The 23,577-nt window shown below is 49.8% G+C and overlaps 1 protein-coding gene across 1 annotated transcript in view; it reads left to right on the forward strand.

Moving 5' to 3' along the window:
- Nucleotides 1–23,577, forward strand: part of suclg2 (succinate-CoA ligase GDP-forming subunit beta) — a 509,575-nt gene that overhangs the window by 293,105 nt on the left and 192,893 nt on the right. Inside the window, exons 8-9 of the mRNA XM_070894661.1 lie at nucleotides 8,114–8,275; nucleotides 16,233–16,375. Coding sequence (XP_070750762.1) covers nucleotides 8,114–8,275; nucleotides 16,233–16,375 — 305 coding nt within the window. The remainder of the gene's footprint in view (nucleotides 1–8,113; nucleotides 8,276–16,232; nucleotides 16,376–23,577) is intronic.

Raw genomic sequence — 23,577 nt, forward strand, 5'->3', positions numbered from 1 at the left:
TCTCAAGTTTGTGGTCAACTTTCTTCGAGATCAGTGGCGAGCACCGTCGCTTCGCCACTGATCGCAAATTCCAGGCCGTTGTAAAGTAACTATATTGGCATTGATATACCATTTGAAGGTGTTTTAGGAAGATGGAAATACCCAAACGTGGGTTCAGCAGACTGAGAGGCAATTTTTATAGTCCTGAATTGTCACTCAAGCTATTTTTAAATTTAGGTTTGTATCAATTTCTGAAGAGCACCACAGAATGTATAGACTACTTTATTAAAGGCTATTATGCTAGTTATCCTTTATCTGGGTAATAATTGTGGATAAATAGATTATCCGTATGAGGTGCAGCAGGAAAATGGAACTACATGCAGCATGAAAATAGACAGAAGCAAAAAACTTGATGTGCCATGACACAAATGAACCAGTGATGGTGTTTCGAATGAGATCCTCCCATGTTGTGTATTTAATTTATTGTTTTATATGTAACACACTACCACATAGCTCAGTCCTGTCTACAAAAACACACTTCCGGCTGCCACACGTTTTCTATTATAAATCTTTGGGCCCAAGTTTCGGGCCGCGCCTAGAACGGAGCAGCCCCGACCTGGACGCCAGTTTTCCGCGCCCACAAGTGCGCCTAAAAAATACTTACAGGTCCTCCCTGCAGGTCCTCTGGAGCTGGGCGCGGTGCAGCACGAGCTGTAGGGGGCGGAGCTAGGTCCCTGCGCGGCAAACAGTGCCGAGACCTCTGCACATGCGCGCTACAATGGGCGCGCAAGTGCAGTAGCTCCAGGCGCCCAAAACTGCGTGTGAGGGGCCCGAACCACGCAGCCCCTAGCCCTGGCCGAATGGGCTCACTGGGGCTGCGTGGATCAGGCTGCACCTCCCACGCCCAGCTCCTGCTTCCTCCCTTCAGCTGGTTCTCTCAAACCCCACCCCCCCCCCCCCCCCCAGCTCCTGCTCCGACTCCCCCCGGACCCGACCTGACTCGACTCCTGCTCCCCCGCCCCAGATTTGACCCGACTGCCGCTCCGCTCCCGGACCCGACTCGACTCTCCCCCTGACCTGATCTCCACTCCCCCCCACCCCCCCGGCCCCGACTCCCGCTTCCACCCGACCCGAATCCCGCTCCCCCGCCCCAGACGCGACCCACTTCCGCTCCCGGACCCGACTCCCGCTTTCCCGCTTTTCCGCCCCCCAGGACCTGACCCGACCCCTGGCCACCTACCTTTAACTCTGGTGCTGGGGGCGGGCCCCGCTGGGCCGGGCCCTTTCAGCCTCCCTCTCCTCTCCCTTCCCTCCATCTCCCTCCCTCCCTCTTTCTTCCACCTCCCTCCCTCCCTCTTTCTTCCACCTCCCTCCCTCCCTCTTTCCCCCTCCCTCCCTCCCTCCCTCCCTCTGTCCCTCCCCCTTCCTCCCTCCCTCTGTCCTCCCCCTCCCTCCCTCCCTCTGTCCTCCCCCTCCCTCCCTCCCTCTGTCCTCCCCCCTTCCTCCCTCCCTCTGTCCTCCCCCTCCCTCTGTCCTCCCCTCCCTCCCTCCCTCTTTCCTCCCCCTCCCTCCCTCTGTCCTCCCCCCTCCCTCCCTCTGTCCTCCCCTCCCTCCCTCTTTCCTCCCCCTCCCTCCCTCTGTCCTCCCCCCTCCCTCCCTCTTTCCTCCCCCTCCCTCCCTCTGTCCTCCCCCTCCCTCCCTCTTTCCTCTCCTCCTCCCTCCCTCTTCCTCTCCCCCTCCCTCCCTCTTTCCTCCCCCTCCCTCCCTCTTTCCTCCCCCTCCCTCCCTCTTTCCTCCCCCCTCCCTCCCTCTTTCCTCCCCCTCCCTCCCTCTTTCCTCCCCCTCCCTCCCTCTTCTCCCCCCTCCTTTCTCTTTCTCCCCCTCCCTCCCTCTTTCCTCCCCCCTCCCCTCCCTCCTCTTTCCTCCCCCTCCCTCCCTCTTTCCTCCCCCCTCCCTCCCTCTTTCCTCCCCCCTCCCTCCCCTCCCTCCCTCTTTCCTCCCCCTCCCTCCCTCTTTCCTCCCCCCTCCCTCCCTCTTTCCCTCCCCCCTCCCTCCTTCTTCCCCTCCCTTCCCTCCCTCTTTCCTCCCCCTCCCTCCCTCCCCTCCCTCCCTCTTTCCTCCTCCCTCCTCTCCCTCCCTCCCCTCTTCCTCCCCCTCCCTCCCTCTTTCCTCCCCTCCCTCCCTCTTCCCTCCCCCTCCCTCCCTCTTTCCTCCCCCTCCCTCCCTATTTCCTCCCCCTCCCTCCCTATTTCCTCCCCCCTCCCTCCCTCCCTCTTTCCTCCCCCCTCCCTCTTTCCTCCCCCTCCCTCCCTCTTTCCTCCCCCTCCCTCCCTCTTTCCTCCCCCTCCCTCCCTCTTTCCTCCCCCTCCCTCCCTCTTTCCTCCCCCTCCTTCCCTCTTTCCTCCCCTCCTTCCCTCTTTCCTCCCCCTCCTTCCCTCTTTCCTCCCCCTCCTTCCCTCTTTCCTCCCCCTCCTTCCCTCTTTCCTCCCCCTCCCTCCCTCTTTCCTCCCCCTCCCTCCCTCTTTCCTCCCCCTCCCTCCCTCCCTCCCTCCCTCTTTCCTCCCTCTTTCCTCCCTCTTTCCTCCCTCTTTCCTCCCTCCCTCTTTCCTCCCTCTTTCCTCCCTCTTTCCTCCCTCTTTCCTCCCTCTTTCCTCCCTCTTTCCTCCCTCTTTCCTCCCTCTTTCCTCCCTCTTTCCTCCCTCTTTCCTCCCTCTTTCCTCCCTCTTTCCTCCCTCTTTCCTCCCTCTTTCCTCCCTCTTTCCTCCCTCTTTCCTCCCTCTTTCCTCCCTCTTTCCTCCCTCTTTCCTCCCTCTTTCCTCCCTCTTTCCTCCCTCTCCCTCCCCCTTTCCTCCCCCCTCCCTCCCTATTTCCTCCCCCCTCCCTCCCTATTTCCTCCCCCCTCCCTCCATATTTCCTCCCCCCTCCCTCCCTATTTCCTCCCCCCTCCCTCCCTCTTTCCTCCCCCCTCCCTCCCTCTTTCCTCCCCCCTCCCTCCCTCTTTCCTCCCCCTCCTTCCCTCTTTCCTCCCCCTCTCTCCCTCCCTCCTCCCCCTCCCTCCCTCCCTCCCTCCCTCCCTCTTTCCTCCCTCCCTCTTTCCTCCCTCCCTCTTTCCTCCCTCCCTCTTTCCTCCCCCTCCCTCCCTCTTTCCTCCCTCCCTCTTTCCTCCCCCTCCCTCCCTCCCTCCCTCTTTCCTCCCCCACTTCCCTCCTCCGCCCCCCCTCCCCCTCCCTCGCTGTCAGAAACACAGACACTGACAGACAGAGTGTGAGAGTGACACACACAGAGGGATAGAGACGCACTGGGAGGGGGGGGGGAGGGCATCCCAGCACGCTGTTGGAGGGCTCCCGGTGCTGCAGTCGGTAAGTAGAAAATGTTTTATTTATTGATTTTTTAATTTTTTATTAATTTTTTTTGATTGATTTATTGGTTGATTTATTGATGTATTTATCATTTATTATTATTGATGGCTCTTTATTTGTAAAACTGAAGTGTTTAATGTTTGTAAACTTCCCTTTAAACCCCCCCCCCCATTCCTTACGCCTGATTTGTAACCTACGCCTGATTTTCTAAGTGTAGACAAGATTTTTCTGAGCGCACAAAAATCTACACTTACTCCATTCTAAGTTAGTTTGGAGTAAATTTTCACTGCCTAAACTTTCAAAACGGGCGTAAGTGGCCGGATACGCCCCCTTTTGGAAAAAAAAATCTGTTCCAAACTGAAACTGTTCCAACTGACTAGAACTGTAGCAAACTAAATGCCGAGAATTGCAATTTCTAAGATACTCCATTCTAAACCAGTTGCTCCAAAAAAACAGGAGCATCTCAGGCCGAAACATGGCCCCTTTATGTGCACATTTATAATGGAGGCTATCCATGTAAATTCATCGCCCTGTAATTGCACAATCTGACCACAGGATAGTTCTGCATCACCTTTTCACAAATCGCTCAAAATACTTTCTGTAAACTTTGCATCTGTTGTTTTATTTTTCTCACTAACTGAAATTCCATGAGTGCAGAGCAGAGTTATGCATCAATTCTTTTCTATCTAGATTTGGGAGGCACAAGAAGAAAGACCTAATGGGGCCAGATTTTAACATCTGTTAACAGGAAGGGGCGCAGAGCTTGACGGGGATTGTTAAATTTGTTCTGCAACAGCAGAGGCTTGATGAAGTATTTGGCCATTTTTTAATTAGTATCTAGGGCCCGAGAAGGACTAATTTTCTTTTCTAGAGGTAACTTGGCGTGGGCATGTTTGCACGGGGCTGCAAGCACGAATGCTTTAATTATCATTTGAGAGGGCCAGAGGTTTAAAGTTTAGATTTTGGGGAGGCCAGCTGGCCAGGAACAGACCTGAATTGTTTCCTGTATTACGACATATTTACGGGTATTTTTTTATTGGGTATTGGATGATGGCCTCGGCAAGAAATATAAAATCATGTCATAACTTAAATGTAATGGGCTAGACTTTCCTCATGAGCACCTCAACGCCCGATTGCCCGCTTAGAAAAAAACGCGAATGTTTGGTAAGTAATGCTGGTGAGAATTTCCACGTTTATGTTAAAATTAATTAAAACTAATCGCCCGGCGAGAAAATGGACGTTTCACCTTTTATTCTCGGCGATTAAGGGGATTTCAAGTAAAAAGGGCAGTTCTTACTGGAATGGATGGTAAGTATTTAAAATTTAGTTCGAGGCTGCGTTTGGGCCTAGGGAGGGGGGAAATCTTTTTTAAAAAATTCAATAAAAAAATAAAAACAAAAAGCATCCCAAGACACTTTTACACCTAATCGCCGTTTTAAAATTAAAAAAAAAATAAAGAACCTTTAACTTACCTTTTTTTGCAGAGGTGCTCACCTACCCCCCCTGTTTAAGCAGCTTTCACAGGGCGGATCCCTCGATGATCTGGATGGGCTTCCGTTGAGGCCAAACTTTTACGCCCTTGCGATTTTCTCAGCGTTGCACGTCGGCGGTTTGGTCCCGGCGGGCGTTTTCAGATTTGGGTGATACCACTAAAAAAAAAACTAAGAGGGAAACTTTCGCCGGGCGAGAAAACGGCTGTATCGCCAAGAACCCGCTGAAAATAATAAGAAAGTCTAGCCCAATATGCTATAGAAGGGATAACAGAAAGACTGTTAAATGGAGGAGCACGTGATTAACAAAGCATTAAAAAAAAAACAGATTAGTGTCTTGTTCCAATACTCGAGGGCTATGTTTAGACCAGCGAATAAACTTCCTTTAGGTATGGACATCCCTCATCTCGTGGAAAAATGAGAATTGAATGTTGTTGTTTAGGAAATGTAAGGATTGGAGTTGGAAATGAGTAAAAATTGATATGCAATTTCTAATAAATGGCAATTATCCAGTGATCTGGATTACACTGGAAGGAGCTAGCCTTTCTCTTTCATATATTAGCTGCGCGCCATGCTGTAGTCCTGTGTTGTGCAAGACGGTGAAATAGAATACAAATAACCATCTGTTTTATTGTAGAAACATTGAACTTTAAATTGAAAGTACCTATAATTGTTTTGGCAGTGATTTAAAGATAAACATTCTTGCAAAAGGAAACGTTACACTGCTTTGGTGCAAACTACATTTTCCTTCCAGGCATATTGCAAGCTTGTCCACCTGTGTAATATATCAAACCTAGTTGATACCTGGTAAAAATGTACAGTATATTTTGAGCTATGATTATTCTGCACAAAACTAAATCATTATTTTCAGTATGAGATTTTCAAGCATACTGAAAAAAAAGTGTCTTATGGGGGAAGGTGGGCGAGGGGGTAGGGTGGCGGTTAATAAAGGTTCTGTGGAGGACCTCATGACACAGGCTAATAGCTAATTGTATTGAGCCAGTAGAATTATGTGGAGTTGATTCTTCTGAGGATTGTGTAACTGGTTTTAAGGTAACTGGTGTAAGACGCCAACTTAGAAAGGAAAGACTGTTTAATTGAATCTGTAGCTGCATTAATCCAGGCAAGTGGAGAGTCTTCCACCACACTCCTGACTTGTGCCTTGTCGATGGCTTTGGGGAGTCAGAAGATGAGTCACTTGCACAGAACACCCATCCTGTGACTGGCTCTTCTAGCCACTAGGAACTAGGGATTCTTGCAAATTGCGAACTGCGGACAGCGTTCAATTCTCCTCGGCCTTTTACAACTTAAAACACGGGTCACAGCTGCTGTAGCTGGAACTTTCACGAAGTCAGGAGCACTGGTGCATCTCCTTGCAGCTTGCTTCCTTTCTCTTAAGGTCAGTGTATGCCAGACAGTGTGAGGCGGCAGAGGGTTTTGTGAAAGAAGAGGCTTTTATGGAATCGGGAGCACTTTACTCAGCGGCACAGAAACCGCTCTATTTCCGGGATAGAGTGTTTTCTCTGCCGCTATTAATGCTGGGTAAAGAACTCCCCATTTTACAGTACATACAAATGACCATTTTGAAAATAAGCACACCTCCAAAAATAGGACAGCTTATGTCAATCACTAGGTGACCATAATTTACAAGTTTCACTGTACCTGTACCACTAAATACCATGTTCAGTTGCGGTAGTTTAACCCACGAGTTCCAAGTATTTTGTCTTTGTGAGCTATTTAGATATGTGTCAATTAAAGTTTAAATGAATGTTCTGATTAATTAGTATATATCTCAAGCAGTTCACTTGAATATATTTGGTGTTTAAATAATGCTGAAAATTTGTTCACAATTTCTTGATTTCCTTTAAATGCTTTGATGCATTGTTTCCTGCAGCATTGTCCTTCTAATTACCCAAGATCTTATACACATTATTAATTTTTGATTGCTATTAATCCAAGTTTTCCTTAGCTGGGTATTATGTAATTTAGTCTTTCTCATTCGGCACACCTATTTCACATATATATTTGTCTGCAATTTTCATTGCATATATTTAACAGGATACCTCTCAGCAATGCTGGCTGTCCCACTGATTATAATCATGGCTGTTTGTTTATTCAGTTTCTTCTCGATTATGTCAATGCTCTCCTGGCTGACCAGACCACCCTCCCCCCCCCCCCCCACATCTTTCTCCATGCCTCTCCTTTTAATATCCTCCTTAAAGCTGTAGTCTCCAACCTGCTTCCATCTTCTTACAGACATGCAGCAATGCTGACCTGTAGGGATGGTGCTGTGGAGTGGCAAAGAGAATTATCACTCCTGCACAACCACCTAATGCTTCATTTCAGTGGTCATCAAAGTTGGGGTTGGACATTGGAATGTGCCATCACTTGCTTGGGGATGCATGCCTGTACCTTGGGTTTCCTTTCATTTCATTTTTGCCTCACTTGTAAGTCTATTCTCCTTCTAGCTTTGGTAAAGGCTACTAATGGGTTCAGTTGCCTTTTGAGCCTTTCCAGAATTGTTGTCATCCTATTTTGACACTGCTATTTAATTGTCCCTATCGCTTTAAGTTTCACTTACACACACTTTTCTGTTTCCCTGTACAAGTCCAAATCTGCATTTAGAGCTATGCAAAAAAAGCTGACTTTGGAAGATTGGATGGAGAAGCAGAACACTTCAATTTGAGCCTGTATTCTAATCATTCGGGTCTAAACTGCATCCATATTGGAAAATATAGAATCCCTTATTTTGCCTGTTTTTTTTAAAGAATATAAGACTCCACTCAAATACTAACAATCGTTTTTTTATTAAACTTTCAATAAAGTTATTTGTAGGTTAAAAGAAATCTTAATTGTTGGCAACCTAGAGAGGAAAAAAAATCACCTTTATATTGATATTGTCTTTTAGCTTTGGGAGTGCCACATAACTGTGCCAGTTAGTACATTATTAATGTAAGTAAGAGTGTTATTCAGATTTCTCATTGTGTTAGCTACTGAACTCCTTTTTATTCTATATCATAATTGAACTTGTTTTTATTCTGTGTCATTTTTCCTGTAGATTGAGCAGATCTTTTGACTTGTGTTTTAAATTTAATCAAGGTTTTTGAGATGGTTTGTGTAGTTTTATTTTCTATGTTATCCAACGTAAAAAATATGTTGCTTTTTAACTCCTTCACAAATAATGAAGTTCACTTCGAACTGATAAATACATTCTAATTGTGAAGTGCTTTTATCAAATACTTTATAAATGTTATTTTTAAACTCATTTCACTCTTGGCCTTTCAGTTGTTTGCTTCGATGCCAAAATCAACTTTGACGACAATGCAGAATTCAGACAAAGGGAAATTTTTTCTCAGGATGACATATCAGAAAGTGATCCCTTGGAGAGTGAAGCAGCAAAGTATGACCTCAAATACATTGGTATGGAGGGAAATATTGCTTGCTTTGGTAAGTGGAACGAGTCTGTAAGTTAAACTATTGTAAAGAATTTTTAATTCAGTGGAAAATGCCATAATTGTTTGCTGGATTAAATAGAGATTCCCTTTTGATATGCCCAGAAGCAATTGTAGATTATGTTGTTTGAAAGGAGCTGTCCAGGTAATTTTCCTTGTTGCTTCTCAGATGAATTTGTTTTTAGTCAGTATGAATTTCAAACTTATTGAGTTGATATAACGTCCTCCAGTTGAACACTGGGCAAACCGAAGGCATCTTATTTGATTTTTTACCAAAAATTTAATTTCCTTGCTTCCAATTCTATCCCCCTTTCTGGCTGTTCATTTACGTTGAACCAAGCCATCTCAATGCTCTGTTCAATTTTCAACTAAGTTTCAAACTACCATATACTATCCATCACTAAAAGGTCATGCTTCTCCCTCTGCAACATAACCTGCCTTGCCCCACCTCACCCCCTCCGTTGTTGAAACCCTCGTGCATGCTTTTGTGTTACCTCAAGATTCCCTCAAGATTTGACTTCTTGAATTGCCCTGCACAAGCCCCTCCCACATTCATTATACAAACTCAAACTTATCCACGTCTTCAACACCTGCACAAAGTCTCACTCACTTACTCCTATCTTTGCTGAACTCAACTGGCTCTCACTAAACCCAATTCAAGATTGATGTTCTCATTTACAAATTCCTTTATGGCCTCACCACACTCGACGTCTACAACATCTTCCAGTTCGATATCCCAGCTCGCCACTTATAGTCCTCCGAGTCTTGGCTCCTGTACAACCCCTTCTCCCTGTGCCTATCACAGCTTTCATTTGTCTTTGCCCTGCTCTCTGGAATTTCCTCCCTAAACCTTTGAGACTTGCTACTACCCTCCCTCCTTATGACTTGTCTTTTGCCAGGTCTCCTTTATCCTCCATCTATCTTCTGTATGAAATGCTTTTGGATATTTTCATGTATTAAAGTCATGATGTATGTAAAATATTGTTGATTTAAAAAAATTGTCAAGTTTTCATATATTTAGACTAAGATAAATAATTCAATTTCCAAAGATTTACAGTGAAACTAAGTTCTTAAATTGCAATGTTTATTTTATCTTAGTGGTTACAAACAATTTCTGATGCAACTTAACTAGAAAGCTATTGAGGGTGTTTAATTTTCAGGGATAGGCTCTGGTACATAGTTCATTCAGAGATGATGAATATTTGTTATAAAATACAGCTTGAAAGACTTTCTGGGCCCAAGTTTCGGGCCGCACTTAGAACGGCGCAGCCCCGACCTGGACGCCCGTTTTTCGCGCCACAAAGTGCGCCTAAAAAAAACTTCCAGATTCTCCGGCTCCCTGCTGGTCCTCTGGCCCGCGGCGCGGCACAGCAAAAACTGTAGGGGGCGGAGCTAGGTCCCTGCGCTGAAAACAGTGCCGGGACCTCTGCACATGCGCGCTACAGTGGGCGCACATGTGCAGTAGCTCCAGGCGCCCAAAACTGTGTGGGAGGGGCCCGAAGCACGCAGCCCCTAGCCCTGGCCCAATGGCCTCACTGGGGCTGCGTGAATAAGGCTCCTCCCTTGCCCAGCTCCTGCTTCCTCCGGACCCGACCCGACTTGACTCCCGCTCCCACCCCTCCACCCTCCCACCCCGACCCGACCTCCGCTTTCCCCGCTCCCAACCTTCCCCCCCCCTCCACGACCGACCTCCGCTCCCGACCGATCTCCTCCTCCTCCCCCCCCCCCCCCCCCCGCCGACCGATCTCCGCCCCCCCCCCCGATCGACCGACCCCCACTCCCCTCCGCCCCGATCCACGCTCCCGACCCCCACGGACCCCGTACCCGACGCCACATACCTGTCAATCCGGTAAGTCTAAGCTCGCAGTCTTGGGCCCAGCCGGGCCCGGCCCGTTCAGCCTCCCTCTCCTTTCTCTCACTCTCTCTCTCTCTCTCTCTCTCTCTCTCTCTCCTTCCCCCCCTCTTCTCTCTCTCTCTCTCTTCCCCCCCCCCTTCTCTCCCCCCTTTCCCTCCCTCCCTTCTCTCCCCCCGCCTCCCCTCCCCTCCCTCCTCCTACCTCTCCTCCCCCCCTCCCCTCCCTCCTCCTACCTCTCCTCCCCCCCTCCCCTCCCTCCTTTCTCTCACCTCTCCCCTCCCTCCTTTCTCTCCCCCCTCCCTTGTCACCCCCCCTCCCTTGTCACCCCCCCTCCCTTGTCACCCCCCCCACCCACTCTCTCCCCCCACCCACTCTCTCCCCCCCACCCACTCTCTCCCCCCCCACCCACTCTCTCCCCCCCCCACCCACTCTCTCCCCCCCCACCCACTCTCTCCCCCCCCACCCACTCTCTCCCCCCCCACCCACTCTCTTCCCCCCCCACCCACTCTCTTCCCCCCCCACCCACTCTCTTCCCCCCCCACCCACTCTCTTCCCCCCCCACCCACTCTCTTCCCCCCCACCCACTCTCTTCCCCCCCCAACCCACTCTCTTCCCCCCCCACCCACTCTCTTCCCCCCCCACCCACTCTCTTCCCCCCCCACCCACTCTCTTCCCCCCCCACCCACTCTCTTCCCCCCCCACCCACTCTCTTCCCCCCCCACCCACTCTCTTCCCCCCCCCACCCACTCTCTTCCCCCCCCACCCACTCTCTTCCCCCCCCACCCACTCTCTTCCCCCCCCACCCACTCTCTTCCCCCCCACCCACTCTCTTCCCCACCCACCCACTCTCTTCCCCCCCCACCCACTCTCTTCCCCCCCCACCCACTCTCTTCCCCCCCCACCCACTCTCTTCCCCCCCCACCCACTCTCTTCCCCCCCCACCCACTCTCTTCCCCCCCACCCACTCTCTTCCCCCCCCACCCACTCTCTTCCCCCCCCACCCACTCTCTTCCCCCCCCACCCACTCTCTTCCCCCCCCACCCACTCTCTTCCCCCCCCACCCACTCTCTTCCCCCCCCACCCACTCTCTTCCCCCCCCACCCACTCTCTTCCCCCCCCACCCACTCTCTTCCCCCCCCACCCACTCTCTTCCCCCCCCACCCACTCTCTTCCCCCCCCACCCACTCTCTTCCCCCCCCACCCACTCTCTTCCCCCCCCACCCACTCTCTTCCCCCCCCACCCACTCTCTTCCCCCCCCACCCACTCTCTTCCCCCCCCACCCACTCTCTTCCCCCCCCACCCACTCTCTTCCCCCCCCACCCACTCTCTTCCCCCCCCACCCACTCTCTTCCCCCCCCACCCACTCTCTTCCCCCCCCACCCACTCTCTTCCCCCCCCACCCACTCTCTTCCCCCCCCACCCACTCTCTTCCCCCCCCACCCACTCTCTTCCCCCCCCACCCACTCTCTTCCCCCCCCACCCACTCTCTTCCCCCCCCACCCACTCTCTTCCCCCCCCACCCACTCTCTTCCCCCCCCACCCACTCTCTTCCCCCCCCACCCACTCTCTTCCCCCCCCACCCACTCTCTTCCCCCCCCACCCACTCTCTTCCCCCCCCACCCACTCTCTTCCCCCCCCACCCACTCTCTTCCCCCCCCACCCACTCTCTTCCCCCCCCACCCACTCTCTTCCCCCCCCACCCACTCTCTTCCCCCCCCACCCACTCTCTTCCCCCCCCACCCACTCTCTTCCCCCCCCACCCACTCTCTTCCCCCCCCACCCACTCTCTTCCCCCCCCACCCACTCTCTTCCCCCCCCACCCACTCTCTTCCCCCCCCACCCACTCTCTTCCCCCCCCACCCACTCTCTTCCCCCCCCACCCACTCTCTTCCCCCCCCACCCACTCTCTTCCCCCCCCACCCACTCTCTTCCCCCCCCACCCACTCTCTTCCCCCCCCACCCACTCTCTTCCCCCCCCACCCACTCTCTTCCCCCCCCACCCACTCTCTTCCCCCCCCCACCCACTCTCTTCCCCCCCCCACCCACTCTCTTTCCCCCACTCCACCCACTCTCTTCCCCCCCCACCCACTCTCTTTCCCCCACTCCACCCACTCTCTTTCCCCCACTCCACCCACTCTCTTTCCCCCACTCCACCCACTCCCTCCCCGCCACTCCACCATCCCTCGCTGTCAGAAACACAGACACTGACAGACAGAGAGTGAGAGACACACACAGACAGACAGAGACACACTGAGGGGAGGTGGGGTGGGGGCATTCTAGCATGCTCTTGGAGGCCTCCTGGTGCTGCAGTCGGTAAGTAGAAAATGTTTTGTTTTATTGATTTAAAAAAAAAAATTTTTCTTATTAATTTTTTTTTTGATTGATTTATTTGTTGATTTATTGATGTTTTTATCATTTATTATTGATGATGGCTCTTTAAACACTTCAGTTTTACAAATAATGTTTGTAAACTTCCCTTTAAACCCCTCTCCTCCCATTCCCTACGCCTGATTTGTAACCTACACCTGATTTTCTAAAGTGTAGATAAGGTTTTTTCGAGCGTACAAAAATCTTCACTTACTCCATTCTAAGTTAGTTTGGAGTAAGTTTTCACTGCCGAAACTTTGAAAACAGGCGTAAGTGGCCGGACACGCCCCCTTTTGAAAAAAAAATTCTGTTCCAAAGTGAATCTGTTCTAACTGACTAGAACTGGAGCAAACTAAATGCCAAGAATTTTGAATTTCTAAGATATTCTGTTCTACACCAGTTGCTCCAAAAAATCAGGAGCCACTGAGGCCAAAACTTGGGCCCTCTGTGTGCACGAGCCACAAAAAGGGACGCAATAGGAATGATTTCTCAGTGATATGTCGTCGTTCTACAGCGCCCATAAGTTAGTAAGAGCAATGTGAAGCAGAGATTTTGTATTAAAGTTGGCCAAAGGAGATGGCTTTAGTACAAAGCAATAAAAGTACGCTTGATTGGAAAATTCAAAAAAATTAACAAGGCTTTTTGTTAAAGTTTTGCATCAATATGAAGCTCTTTTTGTTATATTAAAAAGCATGTTCTCATTCCCACATTCATGGATAGGTCTGCTTATGATATACTATCAATTTTGTTAGTTAGAACTTTTCATTTGTTTGACGTTTAATGTGACTTGTTATGTATTTCTTCTTTAAGTGCTGAGCAGTGTTTCAATGAGCTTGCAATCAATGCAGCTCTGCACAAGCATGATTAATGGAGCGGAACATTACATGCACTGCAGGCCTAGTTTAAAAGGAGTGGATCACAAATTAGTCTAGCTTAGTGCAGGGCAAACGGATATTGTAGTGCAAACCACACTTCTATTTTTAACATATTATGTGGTTTGGTGTTGGCTGTTTCACCACTTGAGTATTAAATGGCAGTCTTTCCTAGCACATAAGTGTAAAATACATTTTCTGTAAATCACTCATGCTGAAAATTATGCCATACTTAGAATTAGAGCATTCTACAGAGCCACAAACTCTTTGATCCCCAGATCTACCAACCAAGATTACAAACATAACATCTGGTACCACAGTGGTACCCTGTCGCCATGGAGCCTGTCCTAACACCACTCACAGCTACCATGGAAGCTTAGACATCTGCCAGTTTGGCTTAGGGGAGCCACTGATGACCTCACTCCGCACTCCATTCTCGAGCAGAGCCACAGGAGTGCGGAGATGCAGTCCCAGGAGAGTGGCCTTGGCTCCATGGGAGGATTGATAAAGATACTAGGCTGGTGAGAGGGAGCACATGAGGCAATGTGGGTGCACTCAGTGGCACTTTCGACACTGAGGAGCCCTTCCATGCAAGCTAAAGCCCACTGTGCACTCATCCTAGTTCACTCTCTCCATAGGGAAAGAGATGTAAGGGTTGCCCCTGGTGTAGCGAGCCTCTGTGACCTGCCTGACACGTTAGTGGACTGAGAACTGGGCGATGTTGCTGATGTCACCTGTTGCAACCTGGAAGGATCCCATGGGATAAAGGTTCAAGGTCATGGTGACCTTGACGGCCGCAGACAATGCTGTCAATGCCCCAGTGCAAGGCTCGAGTTGTGGCTGCAGCAGGAAACATAGCTCAGTAACAACCTTGTCGGTGAAGCAAAGGCGCCTCAGATACTGCTCCTCGGTTAAGTTAGTGTCGGAGAAGTGCTCCCTGAATACCTTCTGTGGATATGTCCTCCTGTGAAGTAACCCCTCCGCCTCCCTCTGGTGGTAGCTGCTCCTGCTCTCTGCTGTCTTTGTTGTTGCCCTGCCTCATCCTTCAGCCCCGAAAGCAGCCCGATGAGACCACCCATGCAATCAAACTATCTGAGGCAAACAACAACAGTGCAACACCAGCAAATTCTTGTTCTGTGCAGACAAAGTGAACTTTCCAGAGTGATAAACCATGCCACAAAACATCGAGAAGTCAACCAACAGCTTGAAATGACAAACCAGCAACTAACCTATAAAAATTATTTATTTTTATTCATTGATGGGATGACAAGGCCAGCAAATATTGCCCGCCCCTAGTTGCCCTTGCAAAGGTGGTGGTGAGCCGTCACCTTGAACCGCTGCAATCCATGTGATGAAGGTAATCCCACATTGATGTTAGGGAGGGAATTCCAAGATTTTGACGCAACGACGATGAAGGAAGGTTGATGTATTTCCAAATCAGCATGATGTGTCACTTGGAAATAAACTTGTAGCTGGTGGTGTTCCCATACGCGTGCTGCGCTTGTCCTTCTAGGTGATAGAGATTGCGGGTTTGGGAGGTGCTGTCGAAGAAGCTTTGGTGAGCTGCTGCAATGCATCTTGTATATGGTACACGTTGCTGCCACATTGTGCCGGTGGTGGAGAGAGTGAATGTTTAAAGTGGGGTTAGAGTGCCAATCAAGCAGCCTACTTTATCCTGGATGGTGTCGAGCTCCTTAAATTTTGTAGGAGCTGCACTCATCCAGGCAAGTGGAGCATATTCCATCACATTCCCGACTTGTGTCTTGTAGGTGGTGGAAAGGTTTTGGGGAGTCAGTAGGTGAGTCACTTGCCGCAGAATACCCAATCTCTGACCTCTTATAGCCGCAGTATTTATGTGGTTGGTCCAGTTATGTTTTTGGTGAATGGTGACCCAGGATATTGATGGTGGGGATTCGATGATGATAATGCCATTGAATGTCAAGGAAAGGTGGTTAGACTCTACTGTTGGAGATGGTCATTGCCTGGCATCTATGTGGCATGATTGTTACTTGCCACTTACCAGACCAAACCTGTATGTCGTCCAAGTCTTGTTGCATGCGGGCGCCGACTGTATGATCTTTTTAAAAAGCACTGGTGAGGTGTCCTTCCTACTGGTTAGCACCACATGTTGCTGGGTTGGGGGGTGGGGGGGGGGGGAGGTGGGGCAGCGGAGGTTCAACATGTGGCGAGAACTGCAGGAAACTAATTTAAATAAGATATTCAGCTCTTAACATAATTTCGACATATGCTCCTGAAGCTAACAGAGTTGCCTACACCAATATGGCGGCCTTGTAATGAGCATGCACTTCCTGTCTGCCATATTGGAAACTCAGGAGACTGAAAACAGGATGCTGCTCTCTCGAATTTCTCGGCCATTGAGTACAACAGAAGTGTATTATACACCTCAATAAAAGTGTTGAACCCCTTTTTTGTGACAAAATCTTTGTTTACCTGTAAGCTATATTTATTTGCAGCTATATTTATCATGCTATTGTTTCTGAAATATTCACTATTTAAGTGAAAATGCATTTGAGTATTTTCCATTAATCAGGATTGAAGAAAGGAAGGATAACCGTTAGATCTAATCTCAGTCGAGCAAATACTATTGAATTGTTAATCAAGACTTAATAGGATTGCATTTTGTTTTGGTGTAGCAAGAGTACGAAGCCCAATATGTCTTGATGCTTCATCTTTAATGTAAGGCTCTTTCTATAGTCACTGCTGTTGACCTTGAAAGTTTGTGCATAGACCTGTTCATAATTTTGCTGCACTTTTATCCCTTTTTCTATTGTTATCCTGGTGTATTATAAGATAATGTCTTGTAAGATTTAAAAGATGATGTCTCTCTTATAAACAGTTAATGGAGCTGGCCTTGCCATGGCTACGTGCGATATCATTGATCTTCATGGAGGAAAACCAGCAAACTTCCTCGACCTGGGTGGTGGTGTACAAGAGAATCAGGTGTACCAGGCCTTTAAGCTGCTGACTGCAGATCCAAGGGTAAGGTAACATATTTTCAAACACAAAAGTTTTCTAACATCTTGAGAGGGCAGAGTAATGCAACAGCATAGCAAGTGTTTTCTCATTGATATTTCTTATCATGTGTAAGGTTTTATAAATAATTTGAGTCTAAATGACATTATTTTAATTACACACAGATTTAAGTTGAAAATAATATCAATACACAAACACTAAGTTGTTCAATGATGAATGCATGCCTATTTTTCTGAGCACCAATGATCTGCCAATTATCTACATAACATTGTACTCCAGTCACAAAGCTGTTAGTCTATACATTTACATATTCACATATTGCTTATTTGCAAATTGGGAAAGTGCTTAACCATCTGCAGAGATTTTGCTTAATACCAACAGGGGAAATCAAATGCAAATGTGAATCCTCATAGCTTTCCTGCAATATTCACCAGACTTTACTGTTGCAATATAGCTACTCTTTCTTTAATATTCACGTGGCAGTAATCATATTTAAATTCAGCCATTCCTGGTTTTCTATTTTTTTTCCCACTGTTGTTTGCTAACTCTTTCTGGATAAAGATTTTCAGTTTCTGATGTTTGCCTCGATAGTAATTTAGTTCAATTAAGCTACACAATGCAAAAAATTGAAATCCTTTCTTTGAACTCTGAATTAAGTGATTTCCATCATAGCAGATGCATCACATGGCTTGAAATCCTTGCAGAAACAGTCATTGCCTATAAATATCTTCCCTGAAATATTATGGTCCAGCAGAATTTGCAAATCTGCAGATATTTCAGTCAAAGCTTTTTAAGTATTTTTAATAGTGTTCAGTTAACTGCAAAACAAATAGCTTAAAAAGGGTAAACTGCAGAATTATGTTGTTAAAGGTAATATGTTTTATTTTAAAGGGTTATGCAGTCGAGCTGATGTTTACAGTAGAGGGTTGAGGCATTGAATAAGTAACTGCTTTGTGCGTATTAGCAATAGCACAGTGACTATTAAAAATATGGGAGGGCTGGTGACTTCTCACTCTGTTCATTCTTCTTGATGGGGAAGGCCATTTTGTCAGATGTTGAGGGAGCCAACAGAGACTTGACCTTGTGCTCACTAACCTTCTGTAATAGATACGTCTGTCTGCAATAGCATTGGTATGAATGGCCACCACACAGTGCATACGGACTCTGAGAACATCCTAGTTGTATTGCTGAAGACCTGAGTATCAGAATTAGTCACCACCATCAACTAAGCTGTGGAGGACCAAGGTGCACAGTCCAATTGAGCACCGAGGTTCAAATCAGTTTTTTAAAAATGTAAGGATTAGATGAAGCTAAACTTGGATTTTGAAACACTGAGGAAACTAAGGAGTGAGTTCCACAGTTCTGAGGCCCTGGGAAAGAATAATCAACTGGAAGAGAGATAATTTCAGTGGGTTGAAAAGGGATCTGGCCTAGGTGGATTGGAACCAATTGGTGGGTAAAACAGTAAATGAGCAAATGCTTGGAAGACATACGGAATGGATTCTTTTTTAGAGGCCCCTACAGTATAACCTGAAGGATCAAACCTTCCTCGCAAACAGTGGACAACCATCAATCACCTCGGAACCTGTCATGGTAGATGCTGCTGCCTTCTCCATAGATGGAAGATTAAAGCCTGCCCATCATGTGACTGTGCAATCAGACTCTGAAACACATCATTGAGCACGCTCTCCGAGGAAATTTGAAGGCAGCCTACACGATATCCACACTGTTACACCCAAAGCTTTGGCCTAGATATCTGACTTAGATGTTGACATTTAATTTGCTTTGCTACTACAGGTACAAGGTTTGACATCCAGAATTCTCGGGACAGAGTTCATGCTGGTTTTTGGCCTTTTCCGGATTTCAGACACAAAAAATCAATAGTCTGAAATCCGGAATCCTCGGGACCAAATCCGTGCCGGATTTCGCATCTCGCCGCCCGCCGATCCTCCGCTCCACGCCGCTCGCCAAAATGTCCGGTTTTCGGACAATTCCGGTTTTCGGAATTCTGGATTCGGAACGTTGCACCTGTAAGACATGAAATAATGATAAGAGAAATAAATGGGTGGTCTTCAAAGAGGAGGTTGTTCGGTTACAGACTAGACACGTTCCCACCAGGGGGAAAGGAAGGGCATCCAAACCTAGAGCTCTCAATGACGAAAGATAAAGAGGTTAAAATGAAACACAAAAAGGAGGCTTATGATAAATGTCAGGTTCATAATTCAGTGAAGAACTAAGATGAATACAAAGAGTGCAGAACTGAAAAAGGAAATGAGAGGCAAAGAGAGTGTACGAGAATAGATTATCGTCTAACACAAAAGGGAATCCAAAAGTCTTTTATAAACACAAAGAGTAATAGAGAAGTTAGTGAAAGGGTGGGAGGGATTACATAATTGCATACTATTTACAGCAGGCCATTCAGCCCATCAGGTTTATGCCGATATTTATGCTTCACACGAGCCTGCTCCTTACCTGTCTTCATCTAACTCCATTAACGAGCGTGATGGGCCGAATGGCCATTTCTGTGTTGTAATTTTTCTATGGTTCTACATCATTCTATTCCTTTCTCCCTCATGTGTTTATCGAGCCCTTTAACTGCATCCATGCCAATCGCCTCAACTGCTCCTTGTGGTAGCGAGTTCTACATTCTAACCAATCTCTGGCTAAAGAATTTCTCCTGAATTCCCTATTGGATTTATTAATGACTATCTTATATCTTTGGCCCCTCGTGGTAATATCTTCTCAACGTGTATCAAACCCTTTCGTAATCTTAAAGATCTCGATCAGGTCACTGCTCAGTCTTCTCCCTAGCCGGTACTTTTTTCCTAATGGGTATAATCTCTCTGTTCTGGTATCATCCGAGTAAATCATTTATCTCTTTTATAACATGGAGACCAGAACTATTTAGCGTTCAACAAATGTGGTTTAACCAAGGTTCTATACAAGTTTAACATAACTTCTCTGCTTTTCAATTCTATTCTCTAGAAATGAACCCCTGTGCTTTGTTTTTTTTTATGGCCTTATTAAACTGCATCGTTAATTTTAATGATTTATGTTCTGTACCCCCAGATTCCTCTGTTCCTCTACCCAATTTAGATACTTAGGGCCCAAGTTTCGAGGCGCGCTTAGAACGGCGCAGTCCCGACCTGGACGCCCGTTTTTCGCGCCACAAAGTGCGCCTAAAAAAAAACTTCCAGATTCTCCAGCTCCCTGCAGGTCGTTTGCAGCTCGGCGCAGCGCAGCAGGAGCTGTAGGGGGCGGAGCCAGGTCCCTGCACTGAAAACAGTGCTGGGACCTCTGCACATGCACGCTACAGCTCTGTGTGGGAGGGGCGGAAGCACGCAGCCCCTAGCCCTGGCCGAATGGCCTCACTGGGGCTGCGTGAATAAGGCTCCTCCCACGGCCAGCTCCTGCTTCCTCCCGACCAGACCCGACACCCGCTTCCCGCCCCCCGCCTCCTGACCGGACCCGACTCCTGCTTGCCACCCCCCCGGACCGGACCCGACACCGACCCAACTCCCGCTTCCCCCCGAACCCAACCCGACACCCCGGACTGGACCCATCCCGACTCCCGCTTCCCCCCGCCTCCGGACCGGACCCGACACCGACCCGACTCCCGCTTCCCCCCGCCCCCCCCCCCCCGCGACTGGACCCGACCTGACCTCCCTCTCCCTTCCTCCCCCCGACCCAAACCGAACCGACCTCCTTCCCACCACCCCCCCCGACCCGCGCTCCCCCCGACCCGACCCAACCCAACGCCACCTACCTGTAAATCTGGTGCTGGGGACGGGCCCTGCCCGAAGTCTTGGGCCCGGCGGGGCCCGACCCGTTCAGCTCTCCCTCCCCCTTCTCCTCCGCTCCCCATCTCATCCCTCCGCCCCCCATCTCATCCCTCCGCCCCCCATCTCATCCCTCTGCCCCCCATCTCATCCCTCCGCCCCCCATCTCATCCCTCCGCCCCCCATCTCATCCCTCCGCCCCCCATCTCATCCCTCTGCCCCCCATCTCATCCCTCCGCCCCCCATCTCATCCCTCCGCCCCCCATCTCATCCCTCCGCCCCCCATCTCATCCCTCCGCCCCCCATCTCATCCCTCCGCCCCCCATCTCATCCCTCCGCCCCCCATCTCATCCCTCCGCCCCCCATCTCATCCCTCCGCCCCCCATCTCATCCCTCCGCCCCCCATCTCATCCCTCCGCCCCCCCATCTCATCCCTCCGCCCCCCCATCTCATCCCTCCGCCCCCCCCATCTCATCCCTCCGCCCCCCCCATCTCATCCCTCCGCCCCCCATCTCATCCCTCCGCCCCCCATCTCATCCCTCCGCCCCCCATCTCATCCCTCCGCCCCCCCATCTCATCCCTCCGCCCCCCCCATCTCATCCCTCCGCCCCCCCCATCTCATCCCTCCGCCCCCCATCTCATCCCTCCGCCCCCCATCTCATCCCTCCGCCCCCCATCTCATCCCTCCGCCCCCCATCTCATCCCTCCGCCCCCCATCTCATCCCTCCGCCCCCCATCTCATCCCTCCGCCCCCCATCTCATCCCTCCGCCCCCCATCTCATCCCTCCGCCCCCCATCTCATCCCTCCGCCCCCCATCTCATCCCTCCGCCCCCCATCTCATTTCCCCCCCCCATCTCATTTCCCCCCCCATCTCATTTCCCACCCCATCTCACCCCCCCCATCTCATTCCCCCCCCATCTCATTTCCCCCCATCTCTTCCCCCCCCATCTCATCCCCCCCATCTCATCCCCCCCCATCTCATCCCCCCCATCTCATCCCCCCCCCATCTCATCCCCCCCCATCTCATCCCCCCCCATCTCATCCCCCCCCATCTCATCCCCCCCCATCTCATCCCCCCCATCTCATCCCCCCCATCTCATCCCCCCCCATCTCATCCCCCCCCATCTCATCCCCCCCCATCTCATCCCCCCCCATCTCATCCCCCCCCATCTCATCCCCCCCCATCTCATCCCCCCCCATCTCATCCCCCCCCATCTCATCCCCCCCCATCTCATCCCCCCCCCATCTCATCCCCCCCATCTCATCCCCCCCCATCTCATTCCCCCCCCATATCTCATTCCCCCCCCCATATCTCATTCCCCCCCCATCTCATTCCCCCCCATCTCATTTCCCCCCCCCCCAATCTCCCGCATCCCTCCCCAATCTCCCGCATCCCTCCCCCTTCTCCCGCATCCCTCCCCCTTCTCCCGCATCCCTCCCCCTTCTCCCGCATCCCTCCCCCTTCTCCCGCATCCCTCCCCCTTCTCCCGCATCCCTCCCCCTTCTCCCGCATCCCTCCCCCTTCTCCCGCATCCCTCCCCCTTCTCCCGCATCCCTCCCCCTTCTCCCTCATCCCTCCCCCTTCTCCCGCATCCCTCCCCCTTCTCCCGCATCCCTCCCCCTTCTCCCGCATCCCTCCCCCTTCTCCCGCATCCCTCCCCCTTCTCCCGCATCCCTCCCCCTTCTCCCGCATCCCTCCCCCTTCTCCCGCATCCCTCCCCCTTCTCCCGCATCCCTCCCCCTTCTCCCGCATCCCTCCCCCTTCTCCCGCATCCCTCCCCCTTCTCCCGCATCCCTCCCCCTTCTCCCGCATCCCTCCCCCTTCTCCCGCATCCCTCCCCCTTCTCCCGCATCCCTCCCCCTTCTCCCGCATCCCTCCCCCTTCTCCCGCATCCCTCCCTCCCTCTACCCCCCTCCTTCCCCTCCCCTCGCTGTCAGAGACACAGACAGAGAATGAGACACACACACACAGACAGACAGAGAGATAGAGACACTGACAGAGACACACTGGGGGGGGGGGGGGGCATCCCAGCACGCTGTTGGAGGGCTCCCGGTGCTGCAGTCGGTAAGTAGAAAATGTTTTATTTATTGATTTAAAAAATTATTTCTTATTAATTTTTTTTGATTGATTTATTGGTTGATTTATTGATGTTTTTATCATTTATTATTGATGATGGCTCTTTATTTGTAAAACTGAAGGATTTAATGTTTGTAAACTTCCCTTTAAACCCCCTCCCCCCCCCATTCCCTATGCCTGATTTGTAACCTGCGCCTGATTTTCTGTAGATGAGGTTTTTTCGAACGTAGAAAAATCTTCACTTACTCCATTCTAAGTTAGTTTGGAGTAAGTTTTCACTGACGAAACTTTGAAAACAGGTGTAAGTGGCCGGACACACCCCTTTTGAAAAAAAAAATTCTGTTCCAAAGTGAAACTGTTCTAATTGACTAGAACTGGAGCAAACTAAATGGTGATAATTCCGATTTCTAAGATACTCTGTTCTACACCAGTTGCTCCTAAAAAATCAGGAGCAAATCATGTCGAAACTTGGGGCCTTACTTTCCAAGGAGTATGTGGCCTCCTTATTCTTCCTACCAAAATGTACTACCTCAGATTTATCTATATTGAACTTCATTTGCCAATTACACACCCATATTAGTTTATTAATGTCTTCCTGTACTTTCTTGCATTCCTCCTCTGTTCCCTGAATATGTTCCATCTCCCTTTTTAAATATAGGAATCACATTAGCTTGTTCTGCCAGTTCTCTCCCCCTTTCTAATAAATATATTTGTAATATTGCCTCTGCTATACCTTACCAAACTTCTTTTAATATGCGTGGATGCAATCCATCTGGACTGGGGTTTTTATCTTCTCTAAGTTTGGTTAGTTTATCAATTATCTCCCTCCATTTCTATCTCAAATATCTTTGGGCCCGAGTTTGGTCGACTTACTATTGGCTGCCGCCAAGTTTTCTCGGCGGTCTTGATGGTTTTTGGGCGCTCTCCCCTCCGCGCGAGTTGGGTCAGGTCTTCACGCCGGCGGGGTGGGAAGGCCGCTGGGTAGCGTCCACTGGCGTGCGCCGCCCACAAGAGTCCTCCCGCCCGCTGCATTCCCAGTTTGGTCCTGGCGGTCCTGCGCTCCAGCAGGGGAAAAGACTGCCGCGTGGAGGCAGGTCTTAGCTCAATGGTAAGTATGAAGACCTGCAAAAAAAAAAAGGTTGGTGCACTTGTTTTCTTTATTTCTTTTGCAGAGATTTAGGTGGATGGGGTCCCCTGAAGGTTTCTGTTTTTTTTTTAAAAATTGGTTTGAAAACTTTTTATTTTATCAGTTTCCGCCCCCCACCCCACCCCTTGGGCCTGACTCTATCCTCGGCGGGACTTTGCCGAGGATCGCATTTGCCGCCCAAAATGGGAGCTGACGCCCTGAATC

The sequence above is a fragment of the Pristiophorus japonicus genome, chromosome 12 (genome assembly GCF_044704955.1).
Source record: "Pristiophorus japonicus isolate sPriJap1 chromosome 12, sPriJap1.hap1, whole genome shotgun sequence".
In the NCBI taxonomy this organism is placed as follows: domain Eukaryota; kingdom Metazoa; phylum Chordata; class Chondrichthyes; family Pristiophoridae; genus Pristiophorus; species Pristiophorus japonicus.